The sequence below is a fragment of the Neopelma chrysocephalum genome, unplaced genomic scaffold, assembly GCF_003984885.1.
Source record: "Neopelma chrysocephalum unplaced genomic scaffold, ASM398488v2 Primary Assembly neopelma1_76, whole genome shotgun sequence".
In the NCBI taxonomy this organism is placed as follows: Eukaryota; Metazoa; Chordata; class Aves; order Passeriformes; family Pipridae; genus Neopelma; species Neopelma chrysocephalum.
The window spans coordinates 9,701,217-9,724,615 of NW_020897737.1; the positions used below are offsets into that span (position 1 = coordinate 9,701,217).

Consider the following 23,399-nt stretch of genomic DNA (forward strand, 5'->3'; position numbering starts at 1 on the left):
ATAATTTCTATAAATTCTCACAGAAAAAAAAAGATACTAGAGTGGTAATAGTACTCATTTTTATAAAACAGTATTGCATGAAAGCTATAAGGCTCAGTGGCACCTGCCATTATTCTGATCTTTGGAAAAATCAATACAAGCAAATAGAATAAAACTCTGAATGGATTTTGACTTTGTAAATATTGAGACTTTCAACTCTGGTCATCTGTCTCTGCCCTCCTCTTAAATCACTACCCCACCCTCTTCTCCATGCCCATATTTTTGCCAGTCAATTGAGATAATTGAAAAACAGGGAATTGTTTTTCAGTGAGCCCTTCAATTAAATATTGCTTTGGTAATCAAACTCCAAGAAAATAAGCATTGCAATTCTGCACTGTTCAATTACTTGCTGAACTGGTTTGGCTGAAACTAAGACCAAGAGGTCATCTGTCTTTATATTGCTAATTATCATACCTGCATGCTTTCACTGGGATTTTTAATGTGATGAAAAATTTGTAATTTAAAACCTCTCCATATTTATTTAGTATATCATTGTTAATTAATGGAAGATTATGAAGGCAAATGGATTTAAGTGAAGACTGTTATAGCTTTCTTCATCAGGTTTTAGTTATGTTGTTATAATTTCATTCCTTCTCAGAAAAAAAAAAGAAATTTTGTTATTCCCTTTACAGAACTTACAAACTTACAAAACTAGCAATTCATCTGAAATTTTCAGAGGGGGCTAAGTTTCTAAAACATTGTTCATTAAATTCTAGTGAAGTAGAATAACAAGTGTTATTCCACTGCCTATTGATAATGTATCTCCCTTCAGAGGAAAAGTGTTGTTTGGGATACAATATATTTAAAGTTGGAAATTTTCTTAATTCTATTTATTACCTTTCGTGGGGTTTTTTAGGGCAATATCCGCATCAAGTGACTGAGGTTTCAGTGAAAGTAGCTATTTATTAGTAAAACAGTCATAACCACAAATATCAAAACTTCACAACCCACCTTCCATAGGAAAGGCCAAGAGAAACTGGGGAAAACTCCAGGTGATACAAATACGTTTGTTTGGGCATAAGAGGAAAAGCATTTGGGCCATGAAGGCCTGGATTGTCCAGCACCACAGTGATCTCAAGCCTTTCATCTGTAGGATTAGTGATGGGAATATTAATTCCAACAGAATCCTAGAAATAAAAAAAATAAAAAACAAAACACCCAAAATTAATTATGAGCCATTACATGTAAAAGATATTTCACAAACAAGTGTAAGATGCTTAATCATCATTTGCATTTATGCAAATCCAGGCTGTGCCTTTGTCTGATGTCTGAAGTAACCCAAAAAAAGACAAGTTGCAGCAAGAAACATTTCAGACAACCTTCAAATTGTAAACTCTTTAATTCCATAAACAAGGAAAAGTTTAAGTCTTCTTGGTTAGTCTCCGTTCTAACAAGCTACTACACCTTCCAGGACATGGCCAAGGCTTGCAAAAATACATCTGCTGTGATCCCAACCAGGTAAAAACTCCAAGCTGTCTCCCAACAGCCAAGCACAGACAATTGAAAATGTCCACTTTGCAAGCTGGCAAACGATTCAGGCTGAATTCTGCAGGATCTGTTCCTCTTAATTTATATGTTACTTCATAACACTTGACATTAAAATAACGCCACCACAATAAATATTCCTTCTCTCATTCTGTTAGGCCCTTTCCCTCACTGGTGATCTCCATATCTTTGTTTAAAGTGTATGAACACTTCAGGAAAGGGCCATCTTTCCTCGACCATCTGGAAAACATGGATACTACTAAAGATGCATATAAAATCCCAATTACTATAATAAAAGGGAGCCAAAGTATGGCCTGATTAGATAAATCAGGTTCCACTTTACATGTGGAACACCTTTAATATGAGCAGGAATTGGGCAGGAGCAGCTCACTCTGCACAGCTCCTACATTTCAGCAGGGTTCCAGTGGCCCCCTTATTCACTGTAAGGTTAAAAATAGTGTAAATTCATTTTATGTACCCTGAGTGTGTAAATATCAATAAACTTTACAAAACAAAACACTTTAAACAGGCCAGATGGAATATATTAATGAAGAATACTGTGATAATCCAGGAGGCATACCTACAGCTCTCTTCACATGTACAGATATACATATGTTTTGTTCATATATATTCATCTATAGAAAATACACAAAATACAAAAAGAAAGATATGTATTTATTTCTCTGTACCTATATTTCTGTCTATCCCTATTTTGATCTCTTTCTTTTGCTCTAACCAAGCAGCTGATTTCAAAATGCATGAGTTTGGGGTTTTTTTTAACATATTGTGGTTTGTTTCTCACAGTACAATTTTTCTACATACTGCTTTGTAAAAGGTAAATAATTCAAATTGTAAGATAAAATATCTATTAAAAATAATAATACAATAAAAAAATGAATATGAAATACTTTTATGACCCCACACGGAGCTGCCTTACACTGCTTTAAGCCTGCCTACGATTTGGTAAATTTCTATATATTTACATTTATAGACAATGACTACTGGAACATACATAAAACACATTTAATGTTCTACAGATGGCAAGATTATACCAACAATTTAAATCATTTAAGTGCCTTGCATCAGTAAAATGGGATTTAAATTTGCCATAAAATATTTTAAAGCTCAGATTAATAGTTTTTACTGGTGTAAACAAGTTTCTAAATCTATCTACCATTTTATTGCTAAAAGCTTCATAACAATTTTATAGTAAAACATCTACATGCTGTGTTGAAGAAATACTTTTACAGTAAAAAGGAAATATTGGGCAGCTGATTTAGGGAAAAAGCAGTAACTATCAAAGAAATCTTTGTAATCTTGTACACAAAGGAAATTTTATATCACCAGTGTTTGCAAAATGTAAAACAGTGTTCTCTTGACAGTATAAAGGAATGCCTAAGATTATGTACTTCCCTGGAATTTCACTGGAATTGCCATAGAGATTTCAAAGATCTGCTATTTCATGGATGGCAATAAGAGTACATGTATATTTATCAGTAGAATTTATATATATATTTTAGATTTCTAGGCCTTAATGGATTTTTATGAAGGCATAGTACTAGAATAAATAAAAAAACACCCATGCAATTGCTAAGAGCATTATTTTTCTTGAAAGTACCATTTTATCAGAAAGAATGACAAGGAGTAACATCATAGGCAAGTTCTGAACACATTTATATTCATTAATTTAGTTCCACGTTTCAGTGTTGTGGGTTTTATAAACATTTGACAGAGGAAAAATGTGAAAGTTGAAAAAAGAAGAGAATTAATTTCTTTTCTTAAACTGTTTCTTGTAACAAGATTTCCAGTGCCCAAGATAGAGCACTTTTGTGCAACATGTCACATTATTATTCCTTTACAACTTTCAGTACCCTACTTCTTGTCTAGTGCAGGTAATTTGAAATAATCTCACATGAGGTAAAATAAAATGAAACATAAATGTCAGATAACACTTATTCTTGAAAAAACAATTGACTGCTTACACTTCATCCTACACTAATAGTCTAAGTCTATGCATAGGTGTAATACTCCGTAAAGCAGACTTTGTTTCAAAATCAACAACTGATCACTTGTGATATTATACGTGTTTTCTGAAATATTTTCCTGACATAGTCTATAACAAAGATTTTCTCATCATTCCTTCCTCTATAATCTTCCTTGAGCAACCATACCTTCATTATTTAAGTCCATAACATGCAATTTTACATTTTGTTAGTGTACACCACACCAAACTGTCAACTAATCTCTTCTAAGTTCAACAAGGTAATTTATAGGAAGATGGGCACATTGTACAATGACTGCGCATAACAAATCTCTGTGTTCCAACTTCAGTAATAATCCTATTCTAACCATCAGCAGGTGTCAATAAAAGCACTACCTGGCCAAAGAGTCTAAGAGACTAACTACAGTTCTTATGCTTTACAGGAGTTGTTTTCAATTAAAATACAGTTTCATTAAGGTGATTAAATTAATTTCACATTGTTTGTAGCTTTTTCAATCCATAGACCTGGAGGTGAAAGCATCTGTATTTGCTTCCTAGTTTGCCAGACTATTGCTATAGAAGCAAATTTTCATTTCAACTCAGGTTATACACCAAGGAAGTTATTTTTATAGGCCTGGTGAGATAATGCAACAGAAATTTTTCCCTTTGTAAGTTGTTGACCAAATCACTGTTCTTCTAACAGTGACAAGTGCCTCTTTTCTCTGTGCCTCACCTGATGACAAGCAGGAATGTTGCTACCTCAAAGACTGAACTTGGTTTGGTGGCAATATTACTGAAAAAAGATCTTGGCCTTCTCTCTTCTCTCAAAATGATCAGAGCTTTCAACCATCAGTGTGTCTATATGTCGGTAGTAGGAGTTAAGATAGAGCCTCCTGGTTTATTCTCATCATTACTCATTTCTGTTTCTTGGAACAAAAGAGGCTCAGGTGAGTTGAACAGCAGAGTTGATGACAGAGTTTCAGGGCCATGTTGAACATAACTCAGTCCAGTTTGGTCAAAACACTTTTAGAAATCAGTATTGGCTCTTGAACTGATTGATGCAACGTGCCTCCAAGACACACCTCACCTCCTCACTTCTCTCCACACACACTTCTAATCCAGGCACACGCATCCACACTCAGCTGGGCCTTTCCCACCTTGATCATTCAGACACATGGAAGTCTCAACCTCCTATTTCTTGAGGGGTGAGTCCTTCAAGCTTCCTCATCACTCCTAAGTCAATGGAGGAGATCTCTGTGAAGTGGACCACCTCCCTCACTGTACAAGCTCCTTTTTCTTTTTTTATCTTCTGTGTGAAGTAAATTAATTGGCAAGATAGCCCTTTCCTTTCTAGGCACGGTTATGAGGACAGAGAACCTCAGCAATGCCATTATTTCAATACTTTATTTACCCGTTTTACTTGGTATATTTTGCCTTACAAAAATATCAGCTTTCAAAAGGGCACCAACAGTGTTCATCAACAGTGAAGTCTATCAGAACAGTAAATTGAACTGCTTGAAATCTAGGACTAAACACCTTAAGCAAATTACATATTTGTAAAACTTGCTTAGTAAGGAATCTATTCTTATTATTATTGCAGTACAGGAAACTAACTAGAAGGAAAAAATGTGCACAGGATATTTAATATCAGAGGCTAATAGGGCAATGAGTTTCAGGCTTAAATTTACATATAAATTTACATAGAAAAATCAGACCAAATTGAATTTCTTTTAGTTGAAATGTGCATTAGTGCCTAAGTAATAATGCCCTAAAACAGAATATAGAGATGATTATTTCATAAGTTATTACAATAATTCTAAGCCCACTGACTGAAAATTACTATGCTGTTAACCTCTTAATGGGGACCAGACATTGTACCACGCAAACAAACTGGGAAAACAATGTTTGCAAGAGATGATTGCAAAAAACATTTTTCTGAAATGGGAGTAAAGGAGGGGACTGAAAAAGCATCATACTCTGTGACTGAAGCTATCTATGGTGTCCTCAGCTCCACCAAAAGAAAACATGAACATTGAAGAACCTATACCAAACTGATATGGCAATAATTTTTAACACATATAGGAAAAGCTAATGAACTAAATAATATGCACATATACGGACTTCCATGCAAATATAGACAGAAGTTGTATCAAAGATGAGCTGAATTCTAAGACAAAGTTATATTAAGATAACTATTAAAAATATACCTGACAAGGGGATACAGACTGACTCAAAGTAAAATTAATATCCCAAATTCCCACAACTGAGAAAGTAATAACTATGCTTACATCTTAATGAATATTTATTTGAATTTGAAATCAAAAAACCCCTGAGACCACAGAGGCTGAAGCTCAATAACTCTTCACCCTCCTGAGACCACAGACAGATTTCTTTTTCAGATCCAGCACTGTTAGAAGAAGAAATTATCAATTACAGCTACTTTTTGCCAACCTCTATACAGAAAGTTGGAACTTTCAGGGATCAGCTCAGTTGTCTAAGCCACCACATATGGTAACCTGGCTTATCAAAGCTGAATTGGCTTAGAGAGGCCTACTAAAAAAAATATGAGTAAGCTAATCTTGTCCATTATGAGAATCAATGGGAAGATCACAGGATCACAGAATGGTTTGGGTTGGAAGAGACCTTGAAGATCATCTAGTTCCAAACCCCTGCCATGAGCAGGGTCATCTTCCACTTCACCAGACTGCTCAGAGCTCCATCTAACCTGGCCTTGAAAACTTGCAGACACAGAGCATCCACAACTACTCTGGCAAACCCATATCAGTGCCTCACCACACTCACAGCAAAGAACTTCCTCCTGATATCTAATCTAAATCTACTCTCTTTCAGACTGAAGCCATTCTGCCTTGTCCTGTCACTCCAGGTTCCTGTAGAAAGTCTCTCTCCATCTTTCTCGTAGGCTCCCTTCATATACTGGAAGGTCACAATTAGGTCACCCCAAAGCCTTCTCTTTTCCAGGCAGAACAATCCCAGTTCTCTCAACCTTTTCTCACAGGAGAGGTGCTCCATCCTTCTAATCATCTTAGTGGCCTCTTCTGGACTCACTCCACCAGGTCAGTGTCCTTCCTTGTGTGGGGGACCCCAGAGCTGGATGCAGCACTCCAGATGGGGTCTCATCAGAGTAGAGTAAAGGGGCAGAATCACCTCCCTCAACCTGCAGCCCACACTGCATTGGATGCAGCCCAGGATATGCTTGGCTTTCTGGGCTGCAGAAAGCTGGGCTGCTTCTGATATCTGCCACTGAATTAATGTAACAAAAGACCAAATTAATCTTCAGAGGATTTTACAGGAAAATCATTTACATCTAGTTTGTCATCAACATTTTTGGAAAGCATGACTCAGCAAGTGACAGATTTCAGTACAGCTCCTATTCATCATTCTTACGGGTCACTTTGCTGGGCAGATACATGCACATAATATATGAGGTGCCAATGATGGAAAACAGAGTTTGAATCAAATCAATAGATATATTTACAGTCCTTGGGCAATAAGACTATTTGGGATGATGTAAATCCAGGCTGCATCTCTCAAATAGACATTTCCTTTTTTTTTCAGAATGTCTTATCTCCTTCAGAGACTGTCGCATCCACCACACCAGAACAAAATACTCAAGGTTAGTGTCACTCAATAAAAGCACTAGAAAGTGCAACATTTCTAAGTTAGAAATGTATTGTTCTTGGATAATGAAGTCAAGAAATGTATCAGTTAATACCGAATTTACAAAGAGTCAGTTATGTCTCGTGAAATTGAAATATAGAATTCTTCAAGCATGTAATCACATGGAGATACTTGCCCAAAATTAGCCTCAGAAGAGCAACAATCACTATTTGCAACCATTCTCTTCTGTCAGGGAAGTTAAGGAGATGCAAAATGTAGGATACTTTCACTTGCCAAATGGCTTCTGACATATCAGGTAGACAATTAGCAAAACCTCTCTTTTTCAATCCCTTCTCTCTGATCTAGATTAAATCTTACCCTCAGAAAGCTTTGTGAATGTCATTCAAGTTAAGTATTTACGTAAATCCGTTTCACTTCCTTATTTACCAAATTACACTATTATCCCTGGACTTTGAATGTACGAAGCACTGCAAGATTTAGTTCTTGAACTAATTATATTGGCCCATATAATGCTACAACAGTTAGCTGCAATTATTTTCTGCTGGTCTCACTGATTAGTTTTCAAGCTCTACATAAAATTACAATAATGTCATAAATTCCTAAATCCAATAGACTAGAGCATACTTTGGAAGTCTTGGTGAGTGCTGATGATTTGTGCATTTTCATAACAAAGTAAGCAACCTAAATAACAGTAATACTGTCAGGAACTTACTGTAATATAATTTATTAAACCTATTAGATTAATACTGGATTAATACTTAGATTAACTGTCCTGGATTGAAAATTTCATGTGGTGAGGATAGAAGGCTCCATCTTGTTTGAAATTAGAAACATGACAAATACTATGACAGTGAAATGCTGAGTATCAGCTCAGTCAGAACTGACCAGCAAAAAGGCAGTGATGAAGCACCACCCATATTCCAGTGCTTCAAAGACTTTCAGAAATACTTGGTAAAAATAAACTTACAACCACCTACCAGAATCTAATGGTTCTACAGTAGAATACCAACAACAACTAATTATTATAATACTTCCATCAACTTTAATGACAGCTGCTAAACATGGAAGCAAATATTCCACTGTGTGCCTCTACTCTCAGCTTATATTGGTATGAGCTAGCTAAAAGTACTTTACTTTTTAAAACTAGTAACCAACTCAAAAAATACCTCATTTTTTGAATTTTTATGACCATACTAATGAGGTAATTTACATCTCAGCTACACCACCTACCATCAAGTTACTCAATCAGCAGAGGTAAAATGCTAATTAATTTGACTGTCTTAGATCTTGCACCTACTGCGACTCTTCTCATTCTGTTGGCCTAAAAGTAGAATTTTAAGGAGGCATTTCTTCACAATTTAAAAGACCTGTACCATAATTATCAATGCTACAAAATATATAGAGGTAGAGAAAATTCTAAACAAAACTGAAATTGTCAGGGTTTCTACTGAGAATAAATTTTTCTCCTGAATTTTCTAAGAGTAGAAAATTACAAATAAGTTCATACTGACAGGTAAAATGCCTCTAGACAAAACCTTTCTCTCTCAAATTCTAGCATTTGTTTCTTTAAATCCAACATTTATTTTTGTCATATCTCTGCAGTCTCAGGAGCCAGAGAGTATTGTAATGCAAAGAGAACTTCTTAAATGTTCATAGCTTTTCTGAAAACAGAAATATATATAAATCTAAAGGAACAATCTCTATAAGAGTTATCTAGTTCTATGCCTTACTATGACTTATCAGATAAACTTTGAAAACAGCCTTATTGTTAGTTGCTCCAAGAAAAGTTAACTTTTAAGTCCTTGAAGTTTGCTCACAGATTACTGTCTCACATAAAACAATAAATGCTGCATTATTAATTTTTGACTTCTATATGTGATATGCTAGAGGTATCTTCAATCTGTCCCACACATTCCCTTAGTATTTACTCTACAAAAGTAATGCAAGCTCACTACATCATAAACAATGTTTATTAATAATATTAACATCAAAATATATTTTTTCTTGACTAATATCTATTCCTAGAATCTCTGAAAGAACAAAAATTAGAGCAGTCTGAAACAAGGCCCACACTTGCACTTCTCTAGGTCGCTAATTCTGCTGTCAACCAGAAAGCAGCTTCTCCCTCTGCATGGGGAAGATGATGAAGAAAGTGTTTATTAGAGAATCATGGATTTATAAGTGGATTTATAATGGATTTATAATTTTAAATACTGATCTCTCCATATTCCTCTGTGCTCAGTTTTGAGTACCTGGCAGATCACCTTGTGAGAGAAAGGACTGCTATTACAATTACCTGAAATATATAATATTTTTTTTGCATATCCATGTATCTGGACATGAGCCATTATGTCATCTACCTCCTAAATAGTAAAAGGTATCCTCATGAGATTTCAATTTAAAAAATATCAATTTCTGAATTGTTATATTCACCCTACAGTCACATTCTGCTATGTGGGGATCCCACACAACAGACTGCTGCATTCATTTTTCTAGACTGACAAAACTGAGAAGGTTTGAAGGCTGGAAACAGTAATGGAAACACCCTGCCTATTCTTAGAGCTGCTTGTAAACATCAACACTGTGCCAGTGACCTTTTAAAACCACCACTGAATAGCTCAGAACCAGTGCAATAGTTGCACTGGTCTGGGAGCCATTAAAAAGAGCAACAGGAGCACAAGCTCCAACTTGGGTAAAGTCATCTCATGGAAGTGCAAGTGGGCAACATATGTTTCAGAGATACATTACCATCTTCTGGGTACTCATGTGGTTCTCAGAGACTTGAGAGAGAGAGGAAAAAAAAGAAAGATTTGGCAGAGAATAGACAAAACTGTTGTCTCTGCAGTTATGTGGAAACCAAACTCAATCCCTTCCAGGCATTTCGTTTTATTAAAGCAGAAACTAATAATTCACTGTTCAAAACAGACCTTCCCCTCTGGCTTATCTCCTGTTCTACAGATCCTGCTTGGAGCTCACATATTAGATATTTCCTCTCAAGACAGCAAATACTACTTTTCAAATATCTGGATGGATTAAAAAAGTCTCTTGACTCAGTGATACATTTAGAATTTTCTCCGGGAAATGGACAACTGCTAATGAGCAAGGGTGCTCAAAGAAATAACTGCCAGCCTTTTACACATTTTACATAAAAACTGAAGAATCAGCTTCCTTCTTGATCTCTACATTCAACCTAAACAAATCCATTAGAATATTTGCAAGGCAAAGTAACTATTGCAGTTAATTTTTCTAAGCAATCTGAGATAATGAACATGAATTATCAGCCTAAATTATGCCTCTGTACTACAGTTCCCCGTTAGGAAATATATAGTAAACACCAAAGTAAAATACAGTAACCATTTTTAAAATTCTAAATTGTTACAATGTTGTCAATGGTTGAAGATATTAATAATTATCATTTGGTAAAATTAAAAAATATGGTTGTTTTCTCTGCATTTCAAACTAAAAATACCTGCAAGTGTACGAACAACTTGTGATAACTGGAAGTGTTATTTAATTAATGGATAATGAACATTAACTAACAACCTCTAATTTGACTCGAAAACTTCCTGCTTTCACAGATGGTTCCTCTGAACTGTAAAAATTCTCTGTAAATTATCCTTTCTAAATCCCAGAGAAATATATAAATGATTACTGAGTACATATTTACTATTCCTTTCCATGTGAAATGAGTAGTGCTACTTTTTGGTCCACATTTCTCTTGTATAGTTTTAGCTGGAATTTGTTCAATAGGAATATTTCCTGTAGGGAACCAATTTTATGACCTTTAGGTTACATTTATACAAATAGGTCTGGAGATTGAACTAGTGTAAGTCTCTATGCTCACCAAGACCTCAGCTTTTCTTTAGTCTTCTAAGATTTCAGTTTCAATGATTTTCATCTACCTTTATACCAGGAATTCAAATCCACCAGCAAATTTATTTTTAAAAGGCTGAAGAACAGTCTTCAGAGAGTAACAGACAGTGGTCCCTCCTTCCTAGTGAGAATGATAATTAAGGAAGTGCCAGAGATATGTTCATATTTTCACAATTACACAGGCATACCATATTCTGATTTAAATAGAGGAGGAAAGATCTGGATTCCTTTTTCAATAGGCCAAACCATCTAAAATAGGTAGGGTTTTAGCCTAAAGTAAAAACATCAAAGAAAACCGTATAACTTAAAACAAGTAATTCCTGCTTTAATGACATTTTTCAAAATTCAGGATGGTATCTGTTTTCAAATCAAATTCTTAATCAACTATTTTTATATACTTTAAGTTTCTGATCCTTATGTTGTATGAAAATATTTGTATGCGTGAATAAACTTGTTGCTCATTGTAATGATGACATTTAATTATCAATTGCTGTTTCAGAAGCTGTGCATACAGTCCATTGAAATCCAGCAGAAAAGAACTACCAGCTGCTTCAACCCACATTCTACAGATGTGCAACTATAAAATAGTATTTGAATTTCACTCAAGAATTTTTAAGTGGTATTCTGATTGTGGGAACACGGAAATACTATTTGGGAGAAGCGGGGATATTGCTAGATTTTGTGAGAAGTGTAGTATCCCAGCCAAAATAGTCTTAAGTAATATACGTTTTCCTATTATACAGGTGAACAACATTTATAGGAATGGAATGAATAATTAAGATCCTTTTTTTCTTCATGTTATACAGGGAAAGCAGTGAGTTCTCACTAATTCACTAATCACCGCAGGGAATACCAGTGGCAGTACCATCAATTTTCCTGGCAACTCCAAAAAGTGGCAGGACAGGTTTGAAAGTTAGACTTCCACAGAAAAATTCACACATCATCATTTGTAAGATTCTCAAAGCATGATTTAATAATTTATACTTAATTACATCTTTTGAGAAATTCTCACTGTTGTTTTTCAGGTTCCTCTCACTATTATTTACAAAAAAACCCAAGAACACCACAATAAAAACCCCAACCCAACCCTACATAATGTATATACAACAATGTTTTGTCTTGAGCTAGAAATCTAGCATAAGTTCCTAGCACTGGTTAGAAAGACAATTACTACAGAGGTATATCCAGGGTATAGAGTTCAAACATTAACTTTTCCTTTCAGTAATACTACTTTATTACCTAACCAACTAAATTGCACAATCTGTATTTCAGATACTATCAGTGGGCAAATTTTTTTAAAAGGAACTTTTTCCATGGAATTGTTGTATTTAATGGTTGAGAAAAAACCCTCTTGTTTTGATTCCTAAGCCACAAGAGGAGCAGCAGCAGTTATGAGTAACACAGTAGCTTGATTTTACAAGGCTACTCTCTTTCTTCACTTGACAGTTATTTTTCATAGATATGACCACTTATCGAGATGAAACATCCCCTCTAATTACTTGGTTTAGGTCTAACCTCACATTTTTGTTCAATGGCAGTTAGTGACAGTTCAGCTGTCATTTCATGATCTACATTAGCTCCCTGTCACTATATCACAGAACTGATTCATGCATCTATAGGGATGAGAGGAGGAGGTTGGCAGCTGCTACATATTTATCAAAAATTTTCCCTCACATTTTAACATTTCTAGTAATTTAGCTTTTTTTTTTTTTAATGAGCTATACAAACATGTTCTGGTCTGATTTATTTGCCAAACTGCTATTATTTAGAGGGATTAATAATTACTACCTTCTCAAATTTGTTTTTCCTTCCACCAACCATACTGCCATGGTTCTTTTGCAGTGATACTTTTTATGCTACCAATTGCCATGAAAGCATATGATAAAAATTGACCTTAGGGCATGATTCATAACTTCAGGTTACTCAGTTTCTGAGAACATAATCCAAGTATGAGCCATATGTAACAATATTCAGACTAGAGTTCAGTTTAGGACTTAGGAAAAATTAATGCACCACAGCTATGAAAACAATGTGTCACTGCCTTCAACTGCCAAGTTACATAATTACAAAATATTCTTAATTATAAGCTTTTTACTTTTAAATAAATAATGAAAAAATTAATAAGGGAAACACTGACAATTTAGGTTCTAAGTTGGTTCTGCTTTAACAGTAATGGTATTTGTAACAAGCTCTCTACTTTATATTTGTGGATTGACATAATTTAGTTACCACAAAATGTAAACTCCTGTTAGAATAAACATGATGCAGTTGTTTTTTGAAGACTTGAAGAGTTACAAAGATCTGGGTGCTATGGTCTGTCCATATCAGCATGTAGTGAGACACAGAAGGAGGAGATATGTAAAGCAAAGCAGTTGCAGTGAGGATTCAGAATTCACACCGTGCAAGTGCCCATGAATGTTTTTCTTATGAGTAGTTCTATTTCACTCCCATGAACTTAAACGGCATAAATTTCAACCCATCAGTGGTTGAAGAACATTAGATGAGCACATGAAAAATATTCTCCAGTTAAATTACATCCAAAACAAACGCATTTCATGCACTCCAGGACTGCTGTGTAATACAAACGAAGGAGCAGTAAGTGGGAACGATCAGTAGAGACACCCAAAAAATGCTCTTGCTGTGTAGTGACAGGTTAACACAGATGCATCAGTCGTTGTGGGTTCCCTTCAAGTAATTAAACAGAAGAAGTTTAAGATCTCATTTATGAGATCTCTTACTGTTGTGGCTCAATGTAAAACAACCATGGATTTAAAACAGACTGACATCTCCCATTCATGAGTTGTACTTCTGAAGTCCCCAAAGCATGACTCCCAAGTTCCAAAGATCTGCCAATAATTTTGAGGGGACTATTTCTTGAGCCAATATATCCTATGAGAAGAAAAATATCATTGAGTTGGAAAGAGTGCTACTTCTGATCTACAGCTTATAAATCCATTAGAATGCAAAATCAGTTCTGCATGAGGAGAGTTTAAGGAGTATCACAGAATTGTTTGGGTTGGATAGGACCTTAAAGATCATCTCATTCCAACCCATCTGCCATGGGAAGGGACACCTTCCACTAGACCAGATTGCTCAAAACCCCATCCAATCTGGTCATAAACAGGGATGGGGCATCCAAAGCTTCTCTGGGCAACCTGTTTCAGTGCCTCAACATCCTCACAGTAAAGAATTTTTTCCTTACATCTCATCTAAGCCTACCCTCCTTCAGTTTAAAGTCATTATCCCTTGACTAACCACTACTACTAACCACCTTGTCTTAAGTCCTTCTCCAGTTCTCTTGTAGCTCCCTTTAAGTACTGGAAGGCTGCTGGAACCCCAGCTCTCTCAGTTTGTCCTCACAGGGAAGGTGCTCCAGCCCTCTGATCACTTTTGTGGTCTCCTCTCGACTCTCTCCAACATGTTCACATTCTTCATAGTTTGGGGCCCCAGAGCTGGACACAGCACTCCAGGTGAGGTCTCACCAGAGTGGAGTAGAGGGGCAGAATCCCCTCTCTGGACCTGCTGCCCACACTGCTTGTGATGCAGCCCAGGATACGTTTGGCTTTGTGGGCTGTGAGTGCACATTGCCAGGTCTCATCCACTGACTCCCTCAAGTCCTTCTCCTCAGGTTTGCTCTCAGTCCGTTACCTTCCCAGCCTGTATTTGTTCTTAGGATTGCCCAGACCCAGGTGCAGGACCTTGCACTTGGCCTTTTGAACTTCATGAGGTTTGCACAGGCAATTCTTTGAATTCAAAATGAATTTGAAAAGCCGTGAGCTACTGATGAAAAACAGTTTCACTCAGCCTGTGCTATCTAGATGTTGCTAAGAGAGAAAAACTCACATAACTATTAAAATGTACTTTGGAATTGTATTTAAAGTAAAACATACATTTGAAAGTACACTTCTGCATCCTATATCACCTCCACTGTTACAGGTTTTTTCCTTGCCTTTGAGATTTATTAGACTGCCACAGGCTGGTCTAGACAAGACAAAATGAAATAAAAATATGTTAATGCTTTCATAAAAGAAAAAATGAATAAAGTCCTAAGCACACAATGATCACAAGAGGGTACTTTCTCCCTTTTTCCCTGAACTAGTTTTTAGCTGATCTCTTTTAATGGAGTTGACAGTCTTGGTTGGGGTGAAATGCAACCTGAAATTTGCAGTGGTCGAAGGGGAGCCAAAGCTGACAAGTCTCCAACAACACTCTCCCTTACATCATGCAGTTCAAAATAGAATTTAGAATGATTTTCTAAAATTATGGAACAGGAAATGACACCTCACAAATCTGAAATTTCTTTCCTGGAATTAATTCCAGCACAGTGCTATGGAAATCTTACGTAGCAGAGTCAATGGAGTTTTTAATGACTGTGGGGAAATGTTCTCTATAGGCCAGCAATGCCAACTACTGGAACTGGTTCTCAGGGTGGATCAAAAGGCAAAGGACTCTGACAAAAGACATGTACTTAGAATGAAGATTGGTTGCTTTCATTATGACAGCTGGCAAAAAAAGAGTCTGAGTCTGGGCAGTGACAGATGAAGTCGTGAGGTAAAGCTGGGGGTGTTGGTCACAAGCAGCGTGAGGACTGACTGGGTTATTTCAGTGTTAAAAATGCTTGATTATATCCCTCTGAAACACAGGCTTATCATCTAAGCACTTGTAAGGGCTCCCCTGTTTACCAAGCTTTAGCAATCAAGGCGGGCAGGAATCCTTCACCGCTGGAATGCATCCTTACAACCTACCCAGGCTTCACCAATTGATCTACTTTCTATTAAGATACACAGGACTTAGAAAATAAACCTGCAGCTGGATAATCCCCCTTTGTTTCAGTAAGGTTATTCTTATTTCTGGAATGGTGAGCAGTGTATTTCAGAGCGTTCAGGGCCTGGATTAGAAAAAAATATCCAGATCAGCAAGCTATATGCTTTACAACATGAATAATTTCAAATGAAAATCAGAAATCATGTACCAGTCTGTCTAGGTTGGAAAAAAAAAAGGCAAACAAACATGAAAACATCCAACCTCCCACCCTCCACCTCAAAAAACAAACAAACAAACAAACAAAAAACACTTGGGGAGAAAAATGAGAAATAAATCTGCCTTAAAGAAGTTTAACTGAACACTGAACAGACAATCATCCACCCCCTTACTTGGAAATACAAGCATGTAGAATTGCCACAACAAAAGTTAAAATCAATATCTGATTCTCCTATTTGCAAAGTAATGACACCATGAATGTATCCAACACAGGAGATATCTTGAGTACTAATGCTCAGGGAGAAAAGCTGAGAAGTGGAACTGCTTCTCTGTCCCAAAACCTCTAAATGTAACAATATAAAACAGTATTAGCAATATTAAGGAGCAAATTTGAGGCAATTTTTTCTTTTTTACTATAATTTTCTTCATAGAAAAAAATGAATACACATATAAAAAGAAAATAAGACCACATTATTTTTCGTATTCAAACACTCTATTGACCTTGAAAGCATTGGATCATACCATGCAATTTGTGGCAGGCATTCTAATGGTCACATGGACCAAAACAATTTAATCTAATTCAATTTAGAGACAGCTGTGTTTCAAATTAGAGGAATTACTGAGCTTCTATTTTTAAAAAAACAGGAAAAATCTATTATCTTTTAAATTTAAAAAGCCACTTCCTTCAATTTATGGATCAAATTCTGAGCTCTTTACTGAAACGTTTATTCTTCTATTTCTCAGAAACCTATACTATCAACTGAAGAGTAAGGACTACAATAGGATTTGAATCTAAACTTCCAGTAAGATTAATTCTTCTATTCAAACAAGGATATTTCCTTTACTGATATACAGTGATTAAAATAACTGAAATTAGACTAGAATTTAAAATTATTTTTTTCAATATGGCACACTTATGCAATATTTTTATTTCCATTAAATAGCTTAAACATAATCTGGTTTATTAGAAGGTACAAGCTTAGATGATTTTTGCTATGACGTCAAAAGAGTTTTAACAAGACTTGAGCAGCGTAAAACTGGGTTTGATTCATTTAAGTAAGCAATCTCCACTTTGAATTTTAGGTTGAGAGAAAGAACACATCCAAAAATGATATGTAGTGAGATGGGTCTTGAAAATGTAAAAATGCAAATATTTTATTAAAAACTTGATTTGAACCAAATTATCTCTAAGTCTTTCAGATACATATCTACAGATACTCTTTGATATTGAAATTTTGCACCTTAAGGATGTTAAGACATACAAGTAACAGTGCAAACCAAAGGTAAATGTAACTGGAAAATGCTGTGTTGTTCCAATTCAAGATCATGAATCTAATCATAATTAAGCATTATACGAAAGACAGATGAAAGCACAGAAAATTCTGAGCAAATTAAATGAGGATGGTGACACAATGCCTTGTCAAAGTCATATAAGTCTGGGATGGGGGCAGTACAGACTTAACTGGGATATTTCTTTTCAGCTGATTTTACGCACTTAAAGCAGGAAAAAGGAACTGTGTCCTGACACCAAGACTTGAGCTACAGTCAACTGCATGGTGCTGCCAGGTGGACCAACTTGTTTCTTCAAAATTCTCTGCAGTTTTCAATATAGTACTCCTTTTACAGCATCAACCAATGGCCAGTGCCTCAGGACACCCATAATGGTCAGAACATGCACAAAGTCACAAACTCAGCTTGAATCCTGACATACACATCTGGGCACCTCTTTTCAAATGGTATGAGCTATTCCCCTGTCACAGGCATTGCATTTCAGACAGACACTCATTTATGAAGTACAAAAGGTTGAGCTGGCCTAAAGCACTTCTAAACCTCAAACACAAAACTGGAATCTGCAAGCAAATATATTCATCGAAGTCTCGTTAATGTCTATAGCGCTCATGGTGTGCAGGTGACATATGTCTAGATGATCCCATATTGCCCACTGTTCCTGGGATGCCCACCAGCCCTACCTCCCTGGGGACTCCCTCACTGTCTGTGGGCTGGTAATCACTGTGGCCACACGTCTATCCTTAAAAAAAGCAAGATGTTGCACCTTGCTCATTTAAAAACTCTGTCCTGCCAACTTTACCTCTGCTGTAGCCAATTTCTGATGTTTCAGAAGTCTGATCAGTTGTGTAAGACAGGAACAGTACTTTTGTCAAGCTGAGGACAAATTTGTATTGCGTTTGATGATGAGATACAGCTATGACTACCATCCAAAAGCAGTACTATTAGTATTTTAAATTAAATGTTGCTAATCCCTTTCTTTCCAAAGGCCAGGAAGGAAGAAGACTCCAAGGTCAAAAAGAGATCAATGTATTCATTAAATCTGACTCACTGAAGTAGCAGATGCACAAGGTGTCTGTCTATGTTTTTTAAATATTTATCAGCTTTTGAAGCAATTTCAAGTCCTGAGCTTTACAGGACTCTGTCTACTGTTTTCGCTAGTAACATCTTCCAATGTTTTACTGTTCTTATTACTAGAACATTCCACACAAGATTAAATAATTCTCAGATGTAAATTTTTGGCCGCTAGCTCTTCATGCATGTTGGTCAGCAAAACTGAGACATCTTCACTACCTTTTCAATATTCTTTAGTGAATGATCACATTCCTTCTCCATTTTTTCTTTGGCAAATTAAGTTGATAGAGCTACTTAGCATTCATGTGACAAGGCCTGCTTTTCCAGTCCCCCATGCTTTTAGCAGATTTCTTGATTTTCTTCCAGTATTTCAATATAATTTTTTACCTTCAAGAACCAGGTCTGAACATTCAAGTAGCAGTACCTATGGTGTTATTTGCTTTCTGTTAATATTAAACCATTTTTCAGCAGTCAAGGACTGTATTGGTTCTTTTTCCTGGCGTCACACTGAGTCTCCAGTGAGACATTAGTTTGGATAATTCCAGTCACTTACATTAGAGACAGAAAGCTCTCCCTCTCCAAAATGAAGTGCCTGCCATGTAACCAGGAAATTCAGTAATCACAATTCCATAACAGTATCCACATGTATTATTTATTAGTCAAAAATATTTATGTCATCTTCAAAATTCATCAATTAAAAGTTATTTATGACATTTTCTATAGAGATCTGAAGAAGATCTCTATAGATCTCTTACTTCTTTACCCTCCTCATCTTAGAAAGGAATTACCTGAATTATCCCCATTTAGGTCAAGAATTTCATTTCTCTGAACATTGCAGAAGTATTTTGAACCTTACTGTGACTTTTGCAAGTTTTCACACTGGATTAGATTAAAATATATAGGAAGAGTTAAAATGCACCTTGAGAATTTATTATACAATAGGAGTCAATAATAAACTTCAAATCAGGCTTTTCTTTTTACCACTTTAACAGTGTTTTCAGATCAGAAAATGATACAAGACAATCGTGATCCTGTAGGACAAACCCCTACACTATTCTTTTCAAGGTCTCAAATCACACTTCTAGTCTAGCTTTTGTGCTTCTTACTGGCACCAGACACCTCCTAACATGCTCACCCAACACCAAGACTTTGAAAACATCATTATCTGTTTCTCACCCCTACAGAAGTTCACAGTCAGAATACTATACTTGAAGGAAAGAAGAGCAAACTAGAAGTGACACATGAACATGATACTCAAACATTTTCAGAAATGTTTACTGGTTTGGATTTTTTCCCCCCTTATAAACACGTGTAAAGCCAACTTAGGAGACTCTTCTCCCTTCCCAGCATCTGTGACTGGAAGACATGTTCCCCTAGTACTTGTATCACATATTTTAATTTTCAAAAATATTCCTGCAGAAAAATACCATACCAGACATTTCTATTCATAGAACCTGTTACCACCATACATTATTAAAGGCAGCATTTTTAGCTGCTTAGAATTCATGCAGAAAGCAGGATGTCCGGATGATAAAGCAAATACGCATTTATAGAAGATAAGAACAATATTAGTTCTGAAAATAAAAACTTTACAAAGTATAATTTGAAGATAAATACAATTACAAATCTGTGAAAAACAGAAACAGTATTAATTAAACAAACATACTAAACAATTATTTTACCATTACATACTTAAGGGACTTAAAACATACAATTTACTCATTATGATGCAATTGTTCTTCCAAAATGACTAACATAATTAAATTATTTTTGAGAGTGAAAGTATGTATTCACCTAGTAATAAAAACATGATTAAATGCATCCCAATTATTAATGAAATTTAAATGACAATAATAATTTGGCATACATAAGGATGGCGGGTACCAAAAGAGTCTAATTCTATTATGGACTGTATAAAAACTGAAGTTTTTATAGAATTCGGCCTTATTTGATATCCAAAATTAGAAGCAGATGTCAGCAGAATAAAGGTGTAATTATTCAAGCAGGATAAAGAAGACACTTTGATTCAAGCATTCATTTTAGTTCATATCACTGAGCTTAAATGAGGTCTTAGTAAGTGTTGAGCTTTATTACTCAAAAAGTTATTGTGTGTGGTCAGTCGGTAAAATTAATTAATCCTCTGTGATAGCAGCCAGAACAACAATAAAAATTACATTTTTCTTCTCATGTAGAAGAAAAAGAAAATTAAATGTTTAGAGTAACCTTACCAGAGCTCTGCATCTCACATCTATCGTTTTTTCCGGTGCTGCAGGTGTGCTGTTAATCTTTAGGGAGAACCACACTTTGCAATTTGAAGAACGTTCTCCTATGTTAAAAAGAACAAAATGCCTTATAAATTATCCTATGAGGTGATCAATCCTAGCAGCCTTCAAATCAGCGAGAAATTTGAACCTTTAGCAGAAATGCCAGTCACTGTTCATACTGAGACAAAGCAAATCATGAACTGATTTAATCACTGTCAACAAACTGCACTACCTAATCCCTTCTTGTCTGGATTCAAAATAGTAACAAAATCAATATGTACACAATGGAATGGAAATAGCACTTTGGCAAATTAATTTCCTAGACTATCACATTTTTTCTGAATTTTGAATATTACTGATTTGCAACTAACATTTCATATCAGATTGACAGTACTTTTATCATTTTAAAATATACCTGGTAAAATTGAATCAAAATTAGTTCCTCTAATATAAGCTTTGGTATATCAGAGAAATTAAGTTCTGTTCAGTTACACAGGACTGTTGCTGTGCAATTGCAGTCAAGCCATCTGTGCTTTGCTACAGCATATCTTCCAGACAGACTTTGGGTCTTGATTTGAAGGTATCCGCTAGCAGTTTGTTCTGGTGGCTAATTACTGGCATTGGAAGACATTTAAATATGAGTCTAATTTCTGATTTCCATTAGATTTGCTTCAATGTCCAGCCAAACTATTTTGTAATGAATTTTTTCTGACAGATTAAAGAGATCTGGCATTAAGTATCTAGCATTTTCCTGTATTTAGAACATAGTTGTAAGTGTTAATAAAATTATCCCTTCAATTTTGTTCAGAGAAGTGAAAGAGACTGAGCCCAAAGTCTCTCATCATATGGCCTGATCTTCACAACAGAAATACTTCATGTGGTAAGTTTTTTGCAAGTAGAAACAGCTGTTCAGCACCTTTTAATAATGCATACCCAAGAACTACTTGCACTGTTCCTGTTTGTCAGTATATTGTATGAGATGAAATTAGCCTTAATCCTCCTACTCATGCTTCCCTGAATTATACACTAGAAAGCTACATTAGCACTCCTGTTTTACCACAGCATAAGTCTTGGGAGCTCCTACTGGTTTCCTTTCCTGCTGCGACCCCAGCTCTTCTCAGAATCACTGCTTTCCTTGCTGCAGTTCCTCATTCTGTATATATGACTATTTCTACACTCTATTTTCAATAAAACTGTGTCGACTGGCTTTAACTGTATTACTTCCTTAAAATTTTCACTGAATACATCTTGTATTAACTTACCATTTTGTTCAGGCTAATTTGATATGCATAAAGTTTACTGTTTTTTAATATCAGCAGAATACCAGCCTTCCACTGTCTAGAATATCCTCAGTATCTTACAATCTATAAAAAGGCAAAGACATCTTCTGAACGTCTATTAAAGGATTCTGGCACGTACATGTCCCTGAGTTTAATCAATTACAAAACATAAAAAAAAATAGTATACAGAAGAGAGATGACTTCTGCAAGAATAGAACATACTACCTGGAAGCTGAAATAAAAGTTCTGAAGTAAAGACCAAAAGAAAATCAAAGAGTGACCATAGCTTGGGTCAACACATCCTTCAAGGATGCAGTCAAACTGTAGAAAAAGCTATAAAATTCAGGTATGAAACAACAAAGGAAAACACCAACAGTAAAGTTCCATTTACCCAGCATATGTGATTAAACTACAGAACAAAAGCATTTATAGCAACACATTCTCAAATTAATGTTCTGTACAGTTAAGAAAAGCAGAAAAGAGCACAAACTGCTATTTGAACAGAAAATTGACAAGGCTGTCACCCTGTCCTCAAACCTCCAAGAACACAAAAAAAAAAAAAAAAAGAAAAACAAAAAAGAAAAAGCCAAAACAAGACAAAAACAAACAAACAAAAAATCAAACAAAAAAATCCCCCCCCCCAAAAAAAACCCAGAAAAAACCTCACCCTCCTGAGTGACAACTAGCTAAAGGTTTAAAAAAGTAGAAGCAAAATCTTTTCAGACACATCTGAAGTTGGTAGCCTGCCAAACTCAGAAGAGCTAATAGATGATCAGGGTGGAAAAGGAATGCTCAAGTAAGATAAGGCTGCAGCAGAAAATCCAAATTAATTCTCTGCAGTAGAGTTTGTTACAGTGGAGTTCAGAGATTTCCTAAACCCACCCTGGAGTTTGTTTTGAAGGGAACGGTCAGAGGAACTCTCCCAAATTAAGATTTCAGCAGAAAAGGTTTTGGAGCAGTCTGATAACCTTGGCAGGAGAGTGTCTGCCCAATGGTTCTGGTCTAGTGGAAGGTGTCCCTGTCCATGGCAGGGGCGTTGGAACGAGACAGTCCCTTCCAACCCAAAGCACTCTATGATTCTACAAGTTTATGAATTCAAAAGAACCTTATGTACTAAAGTGTGGCGGTGCAAACCAGCACGTGACTCCTTGTGTAAGTCAGCTTCGAGTACAAAGAAACGAAAAAGCAGAGAATGTGCTGTCAATTTTCAGACAGGTCTCAGATGTGAGTTTGTTTATATAGTCCAAAGAAAATTATTAAGCATCACAACAAGGGAGAGAAGCCACGACACACAAAACTATTAGAATTCTTTTTCAAAGTCAGCAGCTGTGATAAGGGAGATGTGGTTCACATAGTACCTTGATTATCCAAAAATCTATTTCTAAGATCCCTTTCTGAAGGCTTCTAAGGAAACCAAGCTGCAGAGAAGGGAACATTAGAAGATGGGATTAAAATACAGAAACCAAAGAACAAGAAGAAATTACTAGTTGTCACCAT

The 23,399-nt window shown here is 35.8% G+C and overlaps 1 protein-coding gene across 3 annotated transcripts in view; it reads right to left on the minus strand.

Moving 5' to 3' along the window:
- CFAP47 (cilia and flagella associated protein 47) overlaps positions 1-23,399 on the minus strand; it is a 275,466-nt gene that overhangs the window by 87,221 nt on the left and 164,846 nt on the right. For all 3 annotated transcript variants that reach the window (XM_027689060.1, XM_027689061.1, XM_027689062.1), the window contains exons 51-52: positions 20,587-20,684; positions 991-1,166 (exon numbers count right to left, since the gene is read on the minus strand). In XM_027689060.1, the coding sequence (XP_027544861.1) occupies positions 991-1,166; positions 20,587-20,684 (274 nt within the window). The remainder of the gene's footprint in view (positions 1-990; positions 1,167-20,586; positions 20,685-23,399) is intronic.